At 38.6% G+C, this 17,185-nt stretch overlaps 1 protein-coding gene and 1 non-coding gene across 7 annotated transcripts in view; one reads left to right on the top strand and one right to left on the bottom strand.

Moving 5' to 3' along the window:
- SYNE2 (spectrin repeat containing nuclear envelope protein 2) overlaps positions 1–17,185 on the top strand; it is a 156,243-nt gene that overhangs the window by 55,808 nt on the left and 83,250 nt on the right. For 5 of the 6 annotated variants that reach the window (XM_015865457.2, XM_015865454.2, XM_015865458.2 and 2 more), the window contains exons 37-54: positions 501–613; positions 1,532–1,734; positions 1,980–2,099; positions 2,187–2,472; positions 3,281–3,450; positions 4,304–4,613; positions 5,077–5,241; positions 6,105–6,461; positions 6,858–6,992; positions 7,540–7,674; positions 8,893–9,045; positions 10,372–10,527; positions 10,904–11,169; positions 11,955–14,067; positions 14,353–14,675; positions 15,124–15,268; positions 16,006–16,221; positions 16,613–16,878. In XM_015865457.2, the coding sequence (XP_015720943.1) occupies positions 501–613; positions 1,532–1,734; positions 1,980–2,099; positions 2,187–2,472; positions 3,281–3,450; positions 4,304–4,613; positions 5,077–5,241; positions 6,105–6,461; positions 6,858–6,992; positions 7,540–7,674; positions 8,893–9,045; positions 10,372–10,527; positions 10,904–11,169; positions 11,955–14,067; positions 14,353–14,675; positions 15,124–15,268; positions 16,006–16,221; positions 16,613–16,878 (5,632 nt within the window). The remainder of the gene's footprint in view (positions 1–500; positions 614–1,531; positions 1,735–1,979; positions 2,100–2,186; positions 2,473–3,280; positions 3,451–4,303; positions 4,614–5,076; positions 5,242–6,104; positions 6,462–6,857; positions 6,993–7,539; positions 7,675–8,892; positions 9,046–10,371; positions 10,528–10,903; positions 11,170–11,954; positions 14,068–14,352; positions 14,676–15,123; positions 15,269–16,005; positions 16,222–16,612; positions 16,879–17,185) is intronic. The other variant, XM_015865456.2, reaches the window with a different exon arrangement.
- TRNAL-CAG lies at positions 1,393–1,475 on the bottom strand. Its single transcript has one exon. It is a non-coding gene; the product is annotated as a tRNA-Leu (tRNA).

The following is a 17,185-nucleotide window of genomic DNA, read 5'->3' as shown; positions in this document are numbered from 1 at the left end:
TTAATTGATTTTTATTCATTGTCAAAAACAAGTTTATTGCCAAAGTAACAAGCTGAAGATTTGGATAAAAATGGCTTTGGTTTCCAACAGAATTCAGGATCAAATGTCAAAACATTGCATTAAAAACTTATAAAAATAAAACATATTTACTCTTTCCAATTATTTTTCATTTAGATACAGAAGTAATCTCATCAGATGAGCAATATTTGTTTAGAAAGGAGAACAATTCATAATATGCTATTCCGGGTCTTGTTTACTAAAACTGCTATGACTGGTGGACCATCCTTCCTAGTATATGGCTGTTTATTGTCAATAAATGTTGAGTAAAAAGAAGCATTAATTAAAGCATTTTCTTTCACATCGTCTTTAGTGTGAAAATAGCCTCTGACAGCAGCACTGATAAATGCAATTATGAATTGTCTTGAAATGTTCGTGTTAAATAGGGATCTTTTTTTTTTCATAGTACATTTAATGAAGAAAATTGGAATGTCTTTTTTCAGGTCAGTGCAAGAATTTTAATGATTGGTTCAGCAGCACTCAGCTGTCTTTGAAGGACTGCTTTGACCCCTCAGAAACAAAACAGATGCTGGAAGAAAGACTTCAGAGACTAAAGGTAAAGTACTAAAATATACTTAATTTCTATTGCTGGTTCACCTTGAACTTTTACTTTCTTTTACAGGAGATTATTCTGGGGAGTGAGTTCACATAATGTGATTTGTAACCTGAGGCCCAAAGAGCATTTTGTGTAACATAAAGTATTAAGACGATAGGTGGAAAGTAAATCTGTGTTAAAATTGAATAATACCATTCAAATTCAGAGTTGCTCATGAAAGAGGCAGGGCAGTACTTAATGTAAGTCAGTGGACCCTAACTGCATAGTTCAGTGTGCGAAGATGCAGAAAGTCAGATGTGTCATGGCATATGACGGGGACATGGCTTAGTGGGCTTGGTCAGGGATGGACTGGCAATTTAAGTAGATGATCTTAGAGGTCTTTTCCAACCTTAATGATTCTATGATTCTGTAGAGGTTAAAATTGTCAAGTTGTCTTCTTTATTTCTTCCATTTGAGAGTAAAATAACCTGAGGACTACATGAGTAACATGCTGTCATTGTCAGAAGGAGGAATGTAGGACATGTTGGTGATAGCTGGGGTTGAGGTACACTCGAAGCTTAAATATCCTATAATTATGGAATGGTTGGGGTCAGAAAGGGAACGTTAAAGATCATCTAAGTCCTAAGCTCACACCATGAGCAGGGACATCTTTCACCAGGTCAGGTTACTTAGATCCCTGTCCAACATGGTTTCTGAGCGCCATGGGGTGGGATGGGGCATCAACAGCTTATCTGGGTAACGCATTCCAGTGCCTCACCATGGTGAAAAAAGTAGCACGTTGTCAGAAGTGGGATTCGAACCCACGCCTCCAGGGGAGACTGCGACCTGAACGCAGCGCCTTAGACCGCTCGGCCATCCTGACTGCATGATCTATTGTATAACAGCAGCTCTCATAAACATGTTTGTGTTTTCATTCAGCACTTCTTAACTTCTGAAGGCAAAGATGGGGATATCCAAGAGGTCAAAACTCTGTTGAATAAAGTGAAGAATTACTTGCCCAAAGCAAGCATTCACCAGCTCAGCAGCAGAGTGAGAGATCAAGAAGCAGAACTGCAAAGACTGATATCCAAATGTCAGAAACGGGAAAAGGAACTTGGTACTTCTCTCCAGCAGCTCAATAGGTATGGAATTAATATCAATTCTGCATAGTAGAATTAGTGTCAAATAGGAGCATACAGTGATGTGTTTCATAGGAGCATATACTTACATATTTCATTGTTGTGAACCAGGGTACTTAAAACTATCCATAAGCTAAGATTTACATACAAGCTTGATCAGGTGCTTGGTGTTTGTGTTTCTCAGAAAGACAGTGTTGTCTGCTAATGCTTCTTATTTTGACCTGCACTTGTATTTATTCTCTCTTCAGCCTTCAAGAAAGCAGCACAGTCTTAGAAAAGTGGCTCACCACTCAAGAAGAAAAACTACAGGAGATTAAAAAAGATGAGACAAAACTTGAAAACCTGTATAAAACATTATTAATGCAGAGGTATTGTTGTCTTTGAACTCCACATAAGGAAGATTGCTCTGTGTTGGTATGAGAAATAGATGTTTGTTCATTTGATGTATTTTTCAGAGAACCGTTCGATTCCTTGGCTCAGCTGGCAAATTCCTTGAGGGAGACTGGGCTGACAGAAGATGAAATCATTTCAGAAACGGGTGATCTTGTTAGTAGATATCAAACACTAATGACAAATGTAAATGAGATGGCAGGAAATACTCAGGGACTTGCAGTGGATGAGCATTTCAAAGAGCTTGCCCAGGATATGTCTAGTTGGATCAAAAAACTCGAGAAGGCTATTAATAATCTGAGCTCACAGGAAAGCGAGTTGACACCAGACGAAAGGATTAATCAAATAAAGGTATCGTGTTATTCCCATTGCACTACACAGCTTGCACTTAATATGAAGCAAATGCTTGATGAGTCAATACATTATAAGATATGCTACCACTGCTGATTGCTTGCGCTGTGTGACTTGTTTGGGGTGTGTGTGTGTGTGTGTGAGTGTTTTCTTCTTATTTTCTTTTCGCATAGTTCATTAAACATGTTAGAGGAAATTTTCTGCTACGCCTCTATGTGGAGTAAAACTGAATTCATAGCTTAGGAATGGGTGCTGGTGCCATCCGTCTTTCCATCATAAACTACTCCAGAGGTGGGGAGGGAGGTCAGTGATGTAGCTGGGGCACCTGGAGAGCCTCTGCAAAGTGTGTAGATTCTTGGGTGTGCTACAGTGTTGTTGGACTGGGCTGCTCTGCTCTTTCACTAAGTGATGATTCTCTTAGGCTCCCGTGTCCTCTCTGCTGTCTCCTTTCTGAGAACATAAGAGGCTCTTAACAGAATGGCCAGAAATGAGGCTGCTTGTATTTACATTTTTCTTACTATGGAAGGGATAGTATTGCGATAAATATATCTCCCTGAGATTTGGAGTTCTTTTATCATGTCAGACCAATAGTGGTTTGATTTTGTCACATAGAGTATAATGAATAAATCTGAGCTTTCTTATCCGAGCTTTCTAAACTAGAACATCTGTCTGTAAAAACATTTGCTATGTGACATATTAGAAGGAGAATTCTTTTTTCTTGAAATCAAGAATGAAAGACATTGTTGGTAATACCTTTTATTCTCTAACCTAAGATTGTTGTATTTGTGCTGCTTCTTGTTTAACACAGGAAATCATAGCTCTCAAAGATGCAGGAGATGCCAAAATACAGAACATAGTACCTCTTGGAGAAACGTTGATAAGAAATGACAAAATTAAGAAGCCAGAGGTTCAGCAGACTGTTTCTGACCTCCAGAATCAGTGGGAAAGGACCTGTCAGTTAGTCACTGCATATAGAAGGTAACGTGGAATTTGCAAATGTATGATATGGATCTTCTTGTTATAGTAAGGAGGCCGCACTGATTTAGACCCTGTGGTGGCTCTTTCCTGTGCTTTGAACTGGGCTTGGGGCCCCAGGCATCCTCCCCAGTAGTGCTGTGATCTACCATGGACACATCCTTACTGATTTAAAGGAGATTTTCATGTAAATCCAGTTGGCTGGAATTTTTAAAGTAGAGTTTTAAAGTCTGGATTATTCCAGCTGGCTGAGACACTTTCTTGGCTGTGGCAGCTGTTGTTGCTTCAAGTTATTTTCTGCCAAAGTCTGGTCATAGGTAAGTCAGCCAAGGGAGCTGAGTGTGTCTGATAACCAAATCGACCCTTTAGAACATGTCACATGGTTACATGTGTGTGATGAAAACAAACTGAAGTTCTGATTTTGCAGTTAAAGACAATTTCAAGGTGTTTGTCTGCTGTAACATCCTTGAATGTTAGAACAGTTCAATAAAATCACTGGGAAATTTGCTGTTGAGACAAATGGAGCTAGTGCAGACCTACTGTATACTTTTAATAATTACCAGAGAATTAATTATTAAAACTAATAGTTTTAATAATACTAAATATATTACTTATACTCAAATATAATACTAAAATTTAAAATTAAAATACTCAAATATAATACTAAAAGTACTCCTCAGAGTATTCATTGCCTTCTGTTATTAATAAACACCCAGTACAAGCAGTACAAGTGACATTCAGAAGGATCAGTGGCTATGGTAGATCCAACTTAACAGTATGCAAATATAACTTTTCATTTTTTAGGTAATAAATGCAAAATATTTTAATACGATTAAAATCAGTATCTTTTTCTTAGCCTTCAAGAGCAACTTCTGTTCAACAGGGAACAGTGTGAGCAAAGCAAAGAAGGTCTGAGACTGGCTCTAATTGAGCTGAAGAAACAGCAACAAGAGATGGGTTTTGCCCTTCAGCCTGGTTTGCTTGAGAAGCAAGCTCAGTTGGCAAGTTACACCAAGCTCTTGCAGAGAGCAGAAGACCTAACTTCTCAATTTTATGAATTAGAAAGCCAAGATCACCTACAGAGCCTTGCTGAGAATTCCTGCTTCACAGAGGAATCATGGTTGGAATTAAAACATCAGCATGAAAATCTGCTCAGCCAGCTACAGGTTGGAACCCTACTCTGTGCTCTTATGAGAATGTTGGTATAAAAAGCCTGTCTTATTGCAGGTCCTGCTGTTTGCCTGTAGGTCTCATTCAACTGAGAAGTTGATGACTAAAACTAGGAGTGGTGAAGATTGCTTTGTAAAGGGGCAGGGGGCTCCTTTCTCTCTCTTACCATGGGAAAAAGAGCACCAGTTCATACTTTTCACTTCCATTTGCAGAAGAAAAAGAACATTTAATCAAATGAGAGCAAGATAAGTGTGAAGAATAATAGTTGTTTACCTTTGCAAGCAGATTGCGATAGCTTTGATCTGAAGCATCCATTCCTAGAAATCTCTAGGTCACGTAGTTGTTTTCTCCTTTTAGAAGAACGAATGGCTTCCTGGATGCTGTTTGTTATTGTGTTTACCCCGTTTAGGTCCATTTATGTCAGTGTTGATCTAATCCTAGGAACTCCTTGATTTTTAGGCTGCAGTGGAGACATTGGAAAGACACGTTCAAGAGCATCAGCAGTTTGAGGATATGGTAACAAGCTTGAGCACAGAGCTAAAAACTGCTTCCCAAAAGCTTGCTGACTGTGCGAGTCCAACAGTGGAACAACCATCCACTGAGCAAAAACAATTGAAATCACAGGTATGTTGCAGGTTTTGCATCATGGGGAAAGTAGGTCCATCCCCCGGGCGCTTATAGAGATCATCTGATTTATAAGAGCTGCTTGTATCAAACTGAATAACCAAGAAACACTTTGAAATCATTTAATATGTGTTGCATTCCTTTCATTGAGGTAAATGTAGGCCTGAAATCACTCTTAATGAAGGTCCGCTCTTAATGGGCTTTTACTGTCAATTGAACAGAAGGTAAAATTGTCCTCGTGTGAGGCATGTTGACTTAATTTGGTAGCTTGTAGATTTATGGGGGTCATAATGAAGAAAGAGATTGTTGAATTTGGTGTTAGTGTCTTCAAATTAGCCAGAGAAGAAGGTTTATAAGTGTCAGTGAGCTAAGTTCAGTGGTAAGGAGCATTCTTCATACACAGGTAGACATTCTCCTGCAGTTTGGTGAACCTGAGAACAGTCTTGTAGCTGTGAGCATTAGGAGCTACTAAAAGCTGAAACTGTAGCTCAGATATCGATCACTGCTATTCCTCTACCTCCAGAAGTTGCCATGCCTCTAACAGTTCAAAATTGAGCAGTAAGAGAGGGAGGAATTATGTTCTTAAAACTTGACTGGATCACTGTGCACCTCATGGAATTCTGTCTGATTCTTTTATCGTTGTCTTAATGCATATTGCTTCAGGTGCTCTCTGTTCATAAAAATATATGGCTGACTAAAATTTAGTGTTTGATTTTCTGCAGCAAATAGGTCTTCACGTACTTCTCAGCTTAGTTTGTTGTTTGCAGTAAATATTTATGATTTTTGTGATTGACTTGAGATCTCAGTATTAAGTATATTGAGTGAATGTATGTTTCAATTGCATGTTTTCTTCCTGTTCAAAGGAACAACAAGCACCTCTTTGTCGATTTGAAGACATGTTAAAGAAGATTTTGGTTTTAGCAGAAACTGTTAAACAAAACACTTCTTCACCAGGACAGAAGTTTATTGAGGATGAGATTGAAACACTTCAGAGTGAACACAGGAGTCTTGAAGAAAAACTTGAAAATGTCAAGCAAAAGAAAGAAAATAGTTTCAGCGAAGCCCTTGAGTTAAAAGATGATCTCACGGATGGAATACAGATGGAGAATAAGACAGACACAATGCTGAAGAGGGAGATGCAGATCACTTCAGATACTCCCATCAATGCAGAAGAGGGCACCACAACAGAAGAGTTAAGGGAGTGTTTAGAAATGCATAATGTGAGTGTATTTCTTAACAGTAATGACAGTGGAGGGTTGGTTAAAGAGACATCTGTCTCTCAAATGCCTTTTGTGTCTTGCATCCCATGTTGCACCCTACTATCTATTCAAAACTGCAACTTTCAATACAAGCGCAATCTATGTGTAATAAGACAAAGCCACCTTGGGGGGGAAAAAAATGTGTAGATGTGAAAATTACAGGTGTGCCTCTGCCAGAAAACCTTAGTCCTTTCTTAAGCAGTAATTTCAGAACTTAGAGTTTCTTTTCTGCCATTAAGACTTACTGAGAACTGCAATGCAATATTTTTCCTGTTAACATTTTTTAAAATACATTCATTTTTTAAATATTAAAATATATTTACAGTAAGGTAGGTTTTGTGACATTATTTCTCTCAGGGTCAAGTTGTAATTAGAAGCGTATCAGAGAAAGAGAAGCAAAATGGTTCACTTTTGGAAGAAAGTGGTGTGTTGTCAGACAGCCTATTACAGAATATCCATCAAGGAAAGGACAGATACAGCCGAACTGCTCAGGTACCCGACTGATATGTTTTAATAGATGTCAGTGTATATATATGTGTGTCTGTTCAATAGCAGTTCCTGTTTAATTGCTTGAAATTCATGGTCATGCAGAGATGTATTTTTGTAACCACATAAGAGGAATGATAGAGGCACAAAGTATATAATGAGAGGTCACTAATCTGGAGCTGCTGGTCTCTAGATCGTCCCAGGATAATTACACCATAAATAACTTCAGCTGTGGAAAGCTGTAGGAGAAACCTGGCAAACTTCCTCTTTGATCTGACCATCCAGTAATAGCAGTTGCAGGCAGAGAGATGACCATTGAAATAACCACACATACAGAAATTTCTGGAGAAATAGAAACTGTTTCATAGTTACTAAGGTCCTGGAAGACTGAACTGAGTAGGTTTCTCCAAGAAACTGTGTTTGGGTTACCTCCTTTCATTAAGCTAAACTGAAGGACAGGTAGAAAGATTATGGAGTGCAGTGTTCTATGGTAAGCTTGGAGTTTGGGCTGTGGCTTTTGCTGGTTGTAAACATTTTGTGTTTTTCAAACCAGGAGGAAGCTGATAAAGAGAGGCCAGTTATGGACAGATGTGATGGAGTCCAAGAGAACCTTCTGGACAGCAAAGAGCATCAGGATGATGTTGATATTGAAAGTGATGAAAAAAGAAGGGAAACAAGTCCAGTGAAGGTAATTGAACACAAATTTGAAGAAAGTGATTGAATTTGAGGATGTCTGTATACAGTTTTGTTGCAGTGGGGATGATACTACTAATAAATAATAAAAACCTGATATTTTTACCTGATGTGCAGTATACACAGATTATATATACGTTAAATTCCAGAATCCTTTCATGTACACTTAAAATGTGAATGGAGGGACTGTTTTGTTACTGTGAGCTGCCACAAAGTGGCTTTCTGAGGATGATACTCCAAATCACCTGACTGTGTTGTGATGCCTTCTAACCATTTTGTTGGAACACTGTTATTTTGCTTGAGTCTCCTTTATTTATTTAGATTTCTTCTTTACTTTGCATGTGTGAAGTTGCATTAGAAATGCTGTGTTCTCTTTTGTGCACCATGATAAAAGAGGAATTTTGACAAAATAGAGCTGGAGCTATGATGACGTGTGGGAAGAACTAAGTTCTGGTTGGAGGCAAAAAACTAATCCAGGGGTCTTATTGTCATCATCACCTCCCTGAGGAGTTGTTCCATAGATGATGGAGCCAGGTGCCTCTCAGACCTTTAGATTTAGCAAACTGCATGAGATGCTCAAGGCAGTGTAGCCATGACAAGATGGAGCACAGAGTGCACTCATGAACTTGCTGAGAATTGGGGTAAATTAGTGTTCTGCATTGTGGGTGGACTGCTTTCAGTATGTATTCTATCTGACTTGTAGCCAATAGCTTAGGTATCCCTGCAGCACAAATAAATGGCCAATTATGTGCTCTCCATTGTGGACATACTGTAAGTATTTTTTAATTCCTTATTTTGTGTAGGTGGCTGTGAATATCCTGCCTAGTAGCTGATTATTTGCCTACCTACAGTGCAAGCCCAAGACTGGGAAAACCTAAACCTTTTAAAAATGTATTTGAGGCAGCATTCAGGGGCATACAGCTCAAGGTCCTTGATTAGAATAAGAGAACACGAACAGTGTAGATCACAGGAAGAACACTTGGAATCCATAATTTTTCTCAAAAGTTATAATAAAATGACAGCAGTGCTTCTTCTTAGTTTTCTCTGCCATAACATTGTACACAAAAATTTAAGAGACATAATTATGGCTTCCCTAATTTAACTGTAAGGGTGGGCTTCATAAATACGCTTCTCAAGCACTGTAATTACTATTCAGTATGTTTGATTATGCTTTTTTGTTACTTGTTTCTTTATTATTATTATTTTTGTACAGCAAAAGGAGAAACCTGCTGATGTCAAGAATCAATCCCGTAGAGAAGATGAGGAGCAGGTTCAACAGAGTATGTGCCTGAAGAGTCAAGTACTGAAACCTGTAACAGCTGAGACAGATGCTCTGGAATCTGACCCCTCAGTTTCTACAGATGAGGTAAAACACAGTTTCGTATTTCAAGTTATTGGATTTTTGTTACAGAGGCTCCGGCTGAAGTTCTATTATAAGTTAAGAGGCAATTACTGGCACATAGAAATCAAGCTCATTGTGAGTAATTCAACTTCATGTACACAGTAATGTTGAACTTAATCTGAAATACTAGCCACACATTTATTTATTTTTTTTCCCCACTGGGTCTGTTCAAAAGAGCAGTGTTGGTTTTCAGAGTCATGATCAGTATTTTATATATAAGCCTTCTCTTTAAGTTGCTGTTCACTACAACATTCCATGTTACAGTACTTAGCTGTGATAGTCTTTGCCATCATAAGGACGGGAGATCAGAAATCTGAAATCCAAGAGAAAATAAAGCAGAGAAAAAAGAATTAATTGAAGTTGAACGAATAATAAGGTGCCTTAATAAATGGCATTACTAAGTGTATTCTTCTTTAAGAATTATAGTATTTCAGCACAAATAGTGTTATTGAGAATTCCTTCTGCTTTGTGATTATTGTTCTGTGTTTACCATGTCCTTTAAGTTCGAGATGAAGCCAGTGCCAGTCTTCATAGTTAAATCTATAGGCAAGTCTGCAGTTGACCTTTCTACTGGAAGTCGGATTTGTGACTTTGCATAGGGAAAGTGAAGTAGGTTATGCCGACTTCCTGAAGAATGTCTGCATGTCTGGATAAGAAAACAGGATATAGATTTTGGGCTACGCTGTGGAGAGAAGCCAGAATCATATTTGGCATGTATTCCCATTACTGGCAGTTTCCCACAGGCCTGCACTGTGAATAGTGAGTAGCGGGTTTATTCCTGAAGAACAGCACCTGTTTAGCAACCCCCCATTTCCCTGCATTCTTGACTTTTCCTCTACCTCTCGCCACCCAATGAGCTGAAAAACTGTGGAAAACATTAAAAGTAATCTGCAGGTAGACTGACACCATCTGTGTATCTGTATGTCCAGATGAGTGTGAGGAGAGTCTAAAAAGACCTAAAGACCCATGTGTGTGTACAGCAGAGAAGGGGAAGACAGGGTAGATAGACCTATGAATTTGAGTTATCAGTAGGCAGAAGGGGGTGCAAGGAAGATGTTACTTGAAGGAGATGTCAGAGTTTCAAACTTTCATGGAGATTTCTCAGCTAATTGAACAGTGCTTGCAGGACAGAATGACTGCAGAGGTGGGTGGTAGTGATGGGAAGGCCTCCTAGGAGGAAGAGAGAGCAGGATTTAGTCATGGCTTAAACATATGAAGCCAAGCATTGCAGTCAGAAAATTTACCATGTTAGGAATTCTTCAGAAATAAACATACTGTTTTGCATTGCAGAAAGAAGGTGCAGCAGGGGTTGATGAGAAGGAACTATTTCCTGGGCTGCAAGCAAACACTGAGTATTTTGAGGAGGAACAAAAGGTCAATGAGCTGAAAAATGAAGTGGCTGAGCTGGATATTGTGCTTATAAATGAGCAACTGAAGGAGCTGGAGGTATGGAAACTGCAAAGCCATTCCTCATTGTTAATGTAGCGATACGCTTACAGAAGTACGATTCAGTTGGGCAGAACAAAATTGTTGCATATTATCTTGACTGAGGTTTGACTCTGTGGTTTAGGCAGTTTGCGTAACAGGTAATCTACAAACACTGTGCCTTATTGTAAATATGTCCACGTAAATGCCATCTTTTGTACCAGTCCTCTGAAGTGTTCTATTACATGCACCTGTGATTGCGTGTGTACTTCTGTGATGTGTACTCATTACACGTAACCAAGGAAGCGCATGTATATGATTGCATCAGTATTCTGTGCTGAAGCTGAAAGTGGTTAAGATCTTTTCCTAATCCTTTCTGTGGTGGGCTTGATTGTAGAATTTACAAACTGAACTGGAAACATGGAAAGCAAAATCTTTGTGTCTGAGTCGAGAAACGCTTCCTGATGTAACAGGATCACATGGAGCAGAGCTGCAAACCCCAGAGCCTGTGGTGCCCTGCTGGGACAGGCTGCTTCAAGAACTGGATGCTGTTAAGTCTGTAAAGAAACAACAATGCTGTTTAGTTAATGAGTACCAGAAAAATCTTTCTGCTGCTCAGTCCTCAATGAAAAATTTGTCAACAGAAAAAGATAACATAAAAATGTAAGTATAGTTGTGGGTTTCTGTTAATAGGTTGCATACAAATGTGGTCCTTAATGTTTCTGGTACGACTGATGTAGGATGAATTTCATGTTCTGCTTCAATAATGCTGAGGCACGTGTTGTTTTATACATCTCATTAATATTCAATATTAATATTGATAATGTTCAATAGAAACTGGCCCCTTGATCACCGTAAGGTAACACATTAATTAGAAGTCTTAAAATGATTTATGAAATTGTTGATTTGCAGCAAAGTGATTGGAAAGAATTGAATAAAAATGTATTTTAAGAAGTGAATTTAGAAGCTGGATGTATTTTAGAAGTGAATTTCAAAGCACTTTTGGAAATAAAAGACAAGTCGATGCCTTCTTCTGGATTCATTTTGCAAGTTTTTCTTTTAGCCAAGTTTTTTCCTTAATTGCATAGCAATGTAACTTGCTAATTATTAATTCACTTAGAGGTTACTTAGCACCATTGTTGATTTATAAAAAGAGAGACAACTTTTATGTTAGGAAACGGCACATTCTGTTGCATATGCTGCTGTTGTAAAGAATATACATTAGAATGTGCCTTTACCTGCAGAGATATCCAGAAATAATGAACACTGTATGAATAAGCAAGAAAGTCATCCTGTTACGATTGTTAGGACACTTTTGAGAGACCACTAAGAAAGACATATATGTGAATGAAAGTGAATGAATCATTTTCTGTGTGACAAAACTGTCTTAGTATATGTGTAGTTCATATAATTTTTCTTCTTTACAAATGTGTTCATATTTTTGGCAGGGGTCCTATGAATAACACAGTTCTTCTGGAGAAAATTAAGGCGTGTGTACAGTCATTGCACAAAGAAAGGGATGTTTTAAACCAGCTGAAGGCTCAACAAGAACTTTTGTCTCAGCATTTAACACGCATGGACAAAGTGTTAACTGCAAGCCAGATGATGCAACTGGAGCAGTGGTGGCAGCACATGGAACAGGCAGTGCAAAAGAAACATGATCAGGTGTTGGCAGAAATCAATGAATTTAACACGCTTATGGATAAAGCACAGGATATTCAGAGATTGATACAAGAGCAGTATTTGCAAACAGATTCGTGTTCCTCAGATGGAGAAAAAGCCAAATGCCCCATAATTTGGACTGCAGAGTTACAGAACATTAAACATGGTCTTTCCCTGTTAAAAAGAAAGATAGAACTGCAGATGAAAAGAATTTGGAGCGATGAAGAAAAGATGGCTTTGGAGAGCTGTATACAGGATTTGCAGAGCAAATTGGAAGCTTTAACAGAGCAATGTACTCCTCAGGATGATGTTCGGGTCACTGGGCCTGCTGTGAGGAAACAGGACATAATGAAGAAGCTGAAAGAAAATATGTCATGGGTCAAAGATTTGCTGTCCTCTCTTGATCAGAAAGCAGCACTTTTCCCCTGTGATGTTAAATCACAGATCAGAAATTGTGAGCTTGTGAGGAATGAAATTCTAGATAGAGAGCCTGTGATTGAAACACTTGGTAATGAGCTCCAGCACATCCTTCCCAACTTGAAGCCAGAGGAGATCTCTGACATGACCTCCCTCCTACAGGCATTACAGAATTCATACAAGGCTCTTGTTTTAAAGTCTGTTGAAAGATTACAGCACCTAGAGCTTCAGCTGGAGGAGAGGCAAAGACTTATTGCAGAGGTAGAAAAAGTTCACTGTCAGCTTCGAAATGCAGAGACACTTGGCAGGCCGGACATGAACCGAATCAGCACGTGCTCAGAATTAATCAGTCAACAGGACATTTTAAAGGAGATTTTAAAGGACATACAAGAGATTGAAGGGCTTATCTCATCCCATTGTGAAGAGAGTCAGATCACAGCTGGGGAACTCAGTCTATCTGAACAATTATTTTTGATTGACCAATTAAGAAGTCTGAAAAATAGAGCAAGGAAGACCAAGAGGCAAATTCAGAGTAAATGTCATGAAGTGGGGAAAAAAATAGCAGTATACAAAGAGTTTGCAGAAGGAATAACTTCACTGCAACAGGATCTCAGTGATCTACAGAGCAGTGAATTGAAACTGGAAGAATTAACAGAGGCCACGCAAGAAATAAAGAATAAATGCAAAGCACTTGAAGAAAAAGTACTATCTTTTCAGTCGAATTTGTCGCAAATAATGAAGTTTAAAGAAATCTTTGAATGCATAGGTCTAAATTGGGATTCATTCCAGCTGGATGAATTGCGTGAATTGCAAACTCAATTTTTTAGAATTAAAGATAAAATTAAAGGGAAGATAACACATTTTGGAAACATTATTAGGGAATATGATAAGTTACATGCATTGTTAAATGACATCCGGACTATGACATCTGCTGTAAGAAAAGAAGCAGATATATTAAATGATAGGTCTAATTCTTCTCCTGCTGAGAATCTCATATCTGCACAGATTCTGCTTCAGACAATTCAACAAATGTTGCACTTAATCCAGGAGGCAGCAAATCAAATAAATGAGAGTGAGGTTTTTCACACACCATTCAAAGAATCAAAGAGGAAAGAAATAAAAAGCCTAGAGAAAGATGTTGAAGGATTGAGTCAGATTCTTCAAAACTTGGTCTCTAGTCTCCAGAGTGTAAACAAGGAAGATATCCATAATGTGGCAGAACATCTATCCCATGCCATAAAGCGCATTCAGTCAGAGCTCCAGCAGCCACTGCTAGTAGACATGAAAATGATGCAATATGAGAAGATGCGATGGGAATCAATTCAGTATGTGATGTCAGCAGAGTTTTCTGCTATTAAACTTATAATGGAAAAAGAGAGGGAAAGTCAAGGAGAAAAATCTCTCGCTGCTGATATAGAAACAAAACTAAGAACGCTGGCAGATCATGAAATACAACTGAAGACGGACATTGCTGCCCGTGTTGTAAGTATAATTTAGTAAAAGTGTATGTCTGTGTCTGTAATGAAACCTGTGATTCTTATGTTCTGCCATTCTTTACTCTGGATTTTTCCAGTATTGATATCTCCTTTATACCCCCTGCCCCTATGTTTGAAGGCAGTCAGCACCTCTCTATGGCTACATGAGTAATAGAGGGCATTTGCTCTATGAGTTTGGGGCTTGAAGACCAACCATGAAATTCTGAGAAGGCCATCCAGAGAAGCACAGCAATGTTTCTTGATTGTTTCTTTGTCTTTCAAACACTTTCAGTCTGCTCTGGAGGAGGCTTGTAAGGCTGGTGAGCTTTACACCAAGGCTGTTGAGAGGGCTGCCAGGTTCCTTGAGGACTGTGAAGCTCAACTTTGTTCTGCTGCAGTAGAGCTGAGTAGTTCAGAGGACACCTATCAAACCCCACAGTGGAAACAAGAAGAGTTTGATTCCGCAAAGGCTGACTTAGAGCAGTTGTACTCCAAGCTGAAAAACATAGTGAAACCAGAAGACAAAATAAGTCTGGAAAATACTTTAAGAGAACTAGTCAATAAAAGTTTGGCATTAAAAGAGAAGATTCAGAGGAACGAGGCTGACAAACTGAGGTATGTTCATGTTCCTAGGTGATATTTCTACCTGTGACAAAAAAATGCAATTTTGATTCTTCTCTTAGCTAGGTAATTCAGCTGAAAGAACCGTGAACAACTCTGTTGTCTTTAGGTGTGACTTTAATGGAAGGAAAATTAACAGATAATAATTGTACTTCTTCAAAACGGAGACGTAAGGGAAGACAGACAGTTCCTTCAAGTAGCTCTGGCTGATACGTTTTATATTCTTACCTCCATTTTTTAACAATGGGATATTTACACCTGTATCTCTTTAATATACTTCAGCTCCAAAATCTGAGATAAAAAATTGAAAACAATTTGCAAAATAATTAGTGAGAATTGCTAGTTCAGAAGACTTTTTTTTTTGTTATTCTAGTGAGTGTTATGTTTGAAGAGACAGTCAATCATAAGAATTTATAATTGGTCTTGTAATTGTTTCCTACAGATATTTGGAAAAATACAAAAGCTATTCCAAATGCAAAGATAAAGTCTGTGATGATCTTAACAATCTGGGAAAGATGCTTGGGCAGTCTTTATCCCAAATACCAATGTCTTATAAGGAAGCTTTGGAGAACTTACAGGAATGCAAGGTAAGAGAGGATCTGAAGAACTTGAAAAACTCATGCAAAACTGTGATGCACTTGTATAGGACATATTGTATCAGGGTAGTAAGAAATGCTTACATTTATCCTACATTTATGTATATACTCAATCACAATGTGTATTTAGGTATCTATAAGTAGCCTGGATTGTAATATGCCGTGTAAAATGAGTGCATATTATTGCTTTACAAATCAAACGTTACCCATGCTTTAGTTGGTGTCGCATTTCTGTTTGAATTCCTCATTGCTGCTTTGCAGGACCTGGATTGATCTGATTTCTCAAATTGCTGTTATTTTCCCTCAGATGGGAAAGTCAGAGCACTTCCACTTCCCCATCCAGAATCTGTTGCTTTCTCCTCACCATACCTCTGCTGCAATGAACCTTCCTGCTGTCTTGTAGTACTCATCATATTACAGACACATCATATTACAGACTCTTCATATTATGTGTCTGCAACTAGAGCTCATTCATTTCCCTTCCAAATAACCATAAAGTAAAAGCAACCTAATTTCTTGTGCGTGCTGTTCTTCTGATTGTTTTGCTTGTTTTATTTCCCTTTCTTCATAGTCTTAGTCAATACAGAATTCCCTCACTAAAACTGTGTTTAGCCAGCTTAGCGAAGTGATTGCCATTTTAATAGAGGATTCTAATCATGGTACTGAATGCTTCATTAACACTTCTGATAGGATGTGTTTGTTTATTTGCTTGTTTATTTTTGCATAAGATTTTAGTCTCCAACATTGACTCGGCTGAAGATGATCTTGTGAAGCTAAGGCAGGTCTCAGGAGAGCTGATGAGATTATGCAAGGGAAGTGACAGGGCCCTGGGCAGGATTGTAACAGCACTGTGGGAAAATTGGCTGGGTTTGCTTGAGGCAGCAAAAGAGCTGGAAATCAACTGTGAAGAGCTAAAACAAGAATGGAAGTTCATCAATGAGGAGGTGAGTTGCCTAACAAACAGTAAGTTATGAGAAATGTGATAGAGCTGAGACCCTTAGATAGCAAATCTACTTGTGCAGGGCTGAGATTAATACAGAACATCATTTTTTTTCCCACACTGATCAGCAAGTTGCCTCCAGACTTTCTTGAACCTGGAGTCAGAAATGATGGGGATGTTTACAGCGTACATTGCCTGAATCCAGCATGACTCTGTGTGTGGCTGTGTTCTTTGTTAAAGCAAGCTCAGGTGTTTTGGCACCCATCAGAGGTTCAAGCTTTCTGGATATGCAGTTCCTACTATTCAGTTATGCATATGAGTAAATAAATAATATAACTTAAGTTGATGAATTAAAAAAGCACTTGAGCTCATTCTTTGGCATGCTGTTTACTTAGCTGGAACGAGAAGCAATAATTCTTGATAAGCTCCAGGAAGAACAGCCAGAAAGTCTTAAAGAAAAAGAAAAAGCCACCAGAGAGGAACTGGTTGAATTACTGGATTCTGTGTATGCATTTGAGGAAAACGTCAGCAGGCAGCAGCTCCTCTTGCTCTTACTTCTTCACCGAATAAGGAACATCCTGAATACACCTGAAAATGTGGAGGCAGAAGTTGCCCTTCCTGCCTTATGTGAGATAAAGACAATGCAAGACCGCTGTAAAAAGTAAGTGGTGCAAAAGTTTGGTGAAACTTATAACGTGATTGCTTATAAGAGCAGCATTTTGTTAGATATTGAAGGATGTGTGATAGATGTACTGGGCTTTAAAAAGATAATCTATTGAGACACACTAGTGCTCCATCTAAGCCATCTTCTATCTTCAGAATGGCCAATGGGAGATACTAGATTAGGGGGAAGACTTGAGCATGATCATGTCATGTGTGGGCTGCAGTTCAAATGTAGAAGAAAACATCAGGGTTCATGATTGGTTTTGGAAGCTCCAGGCTCTTGTGAACTTGAATGGGATGTGCAG

This window comes from Coturnix japonica, chromosome 5 (genome assembly GCF_001577835.2).
Source record: "Coturnix japonica isolate 7356 chromosome 5, Coturnix japonica 2.1, whole genome shotgun sequence".
NCBI lineage: Eukaryota > Metazoa > Chordata > Aves > Galliformes > Phasianidae > Coturnix > Coturnix japonica.
Note: the sequence above shows the minus strand (reverse complement) of the source record. Positions and strands in the feature narration are given on the sequence as shown.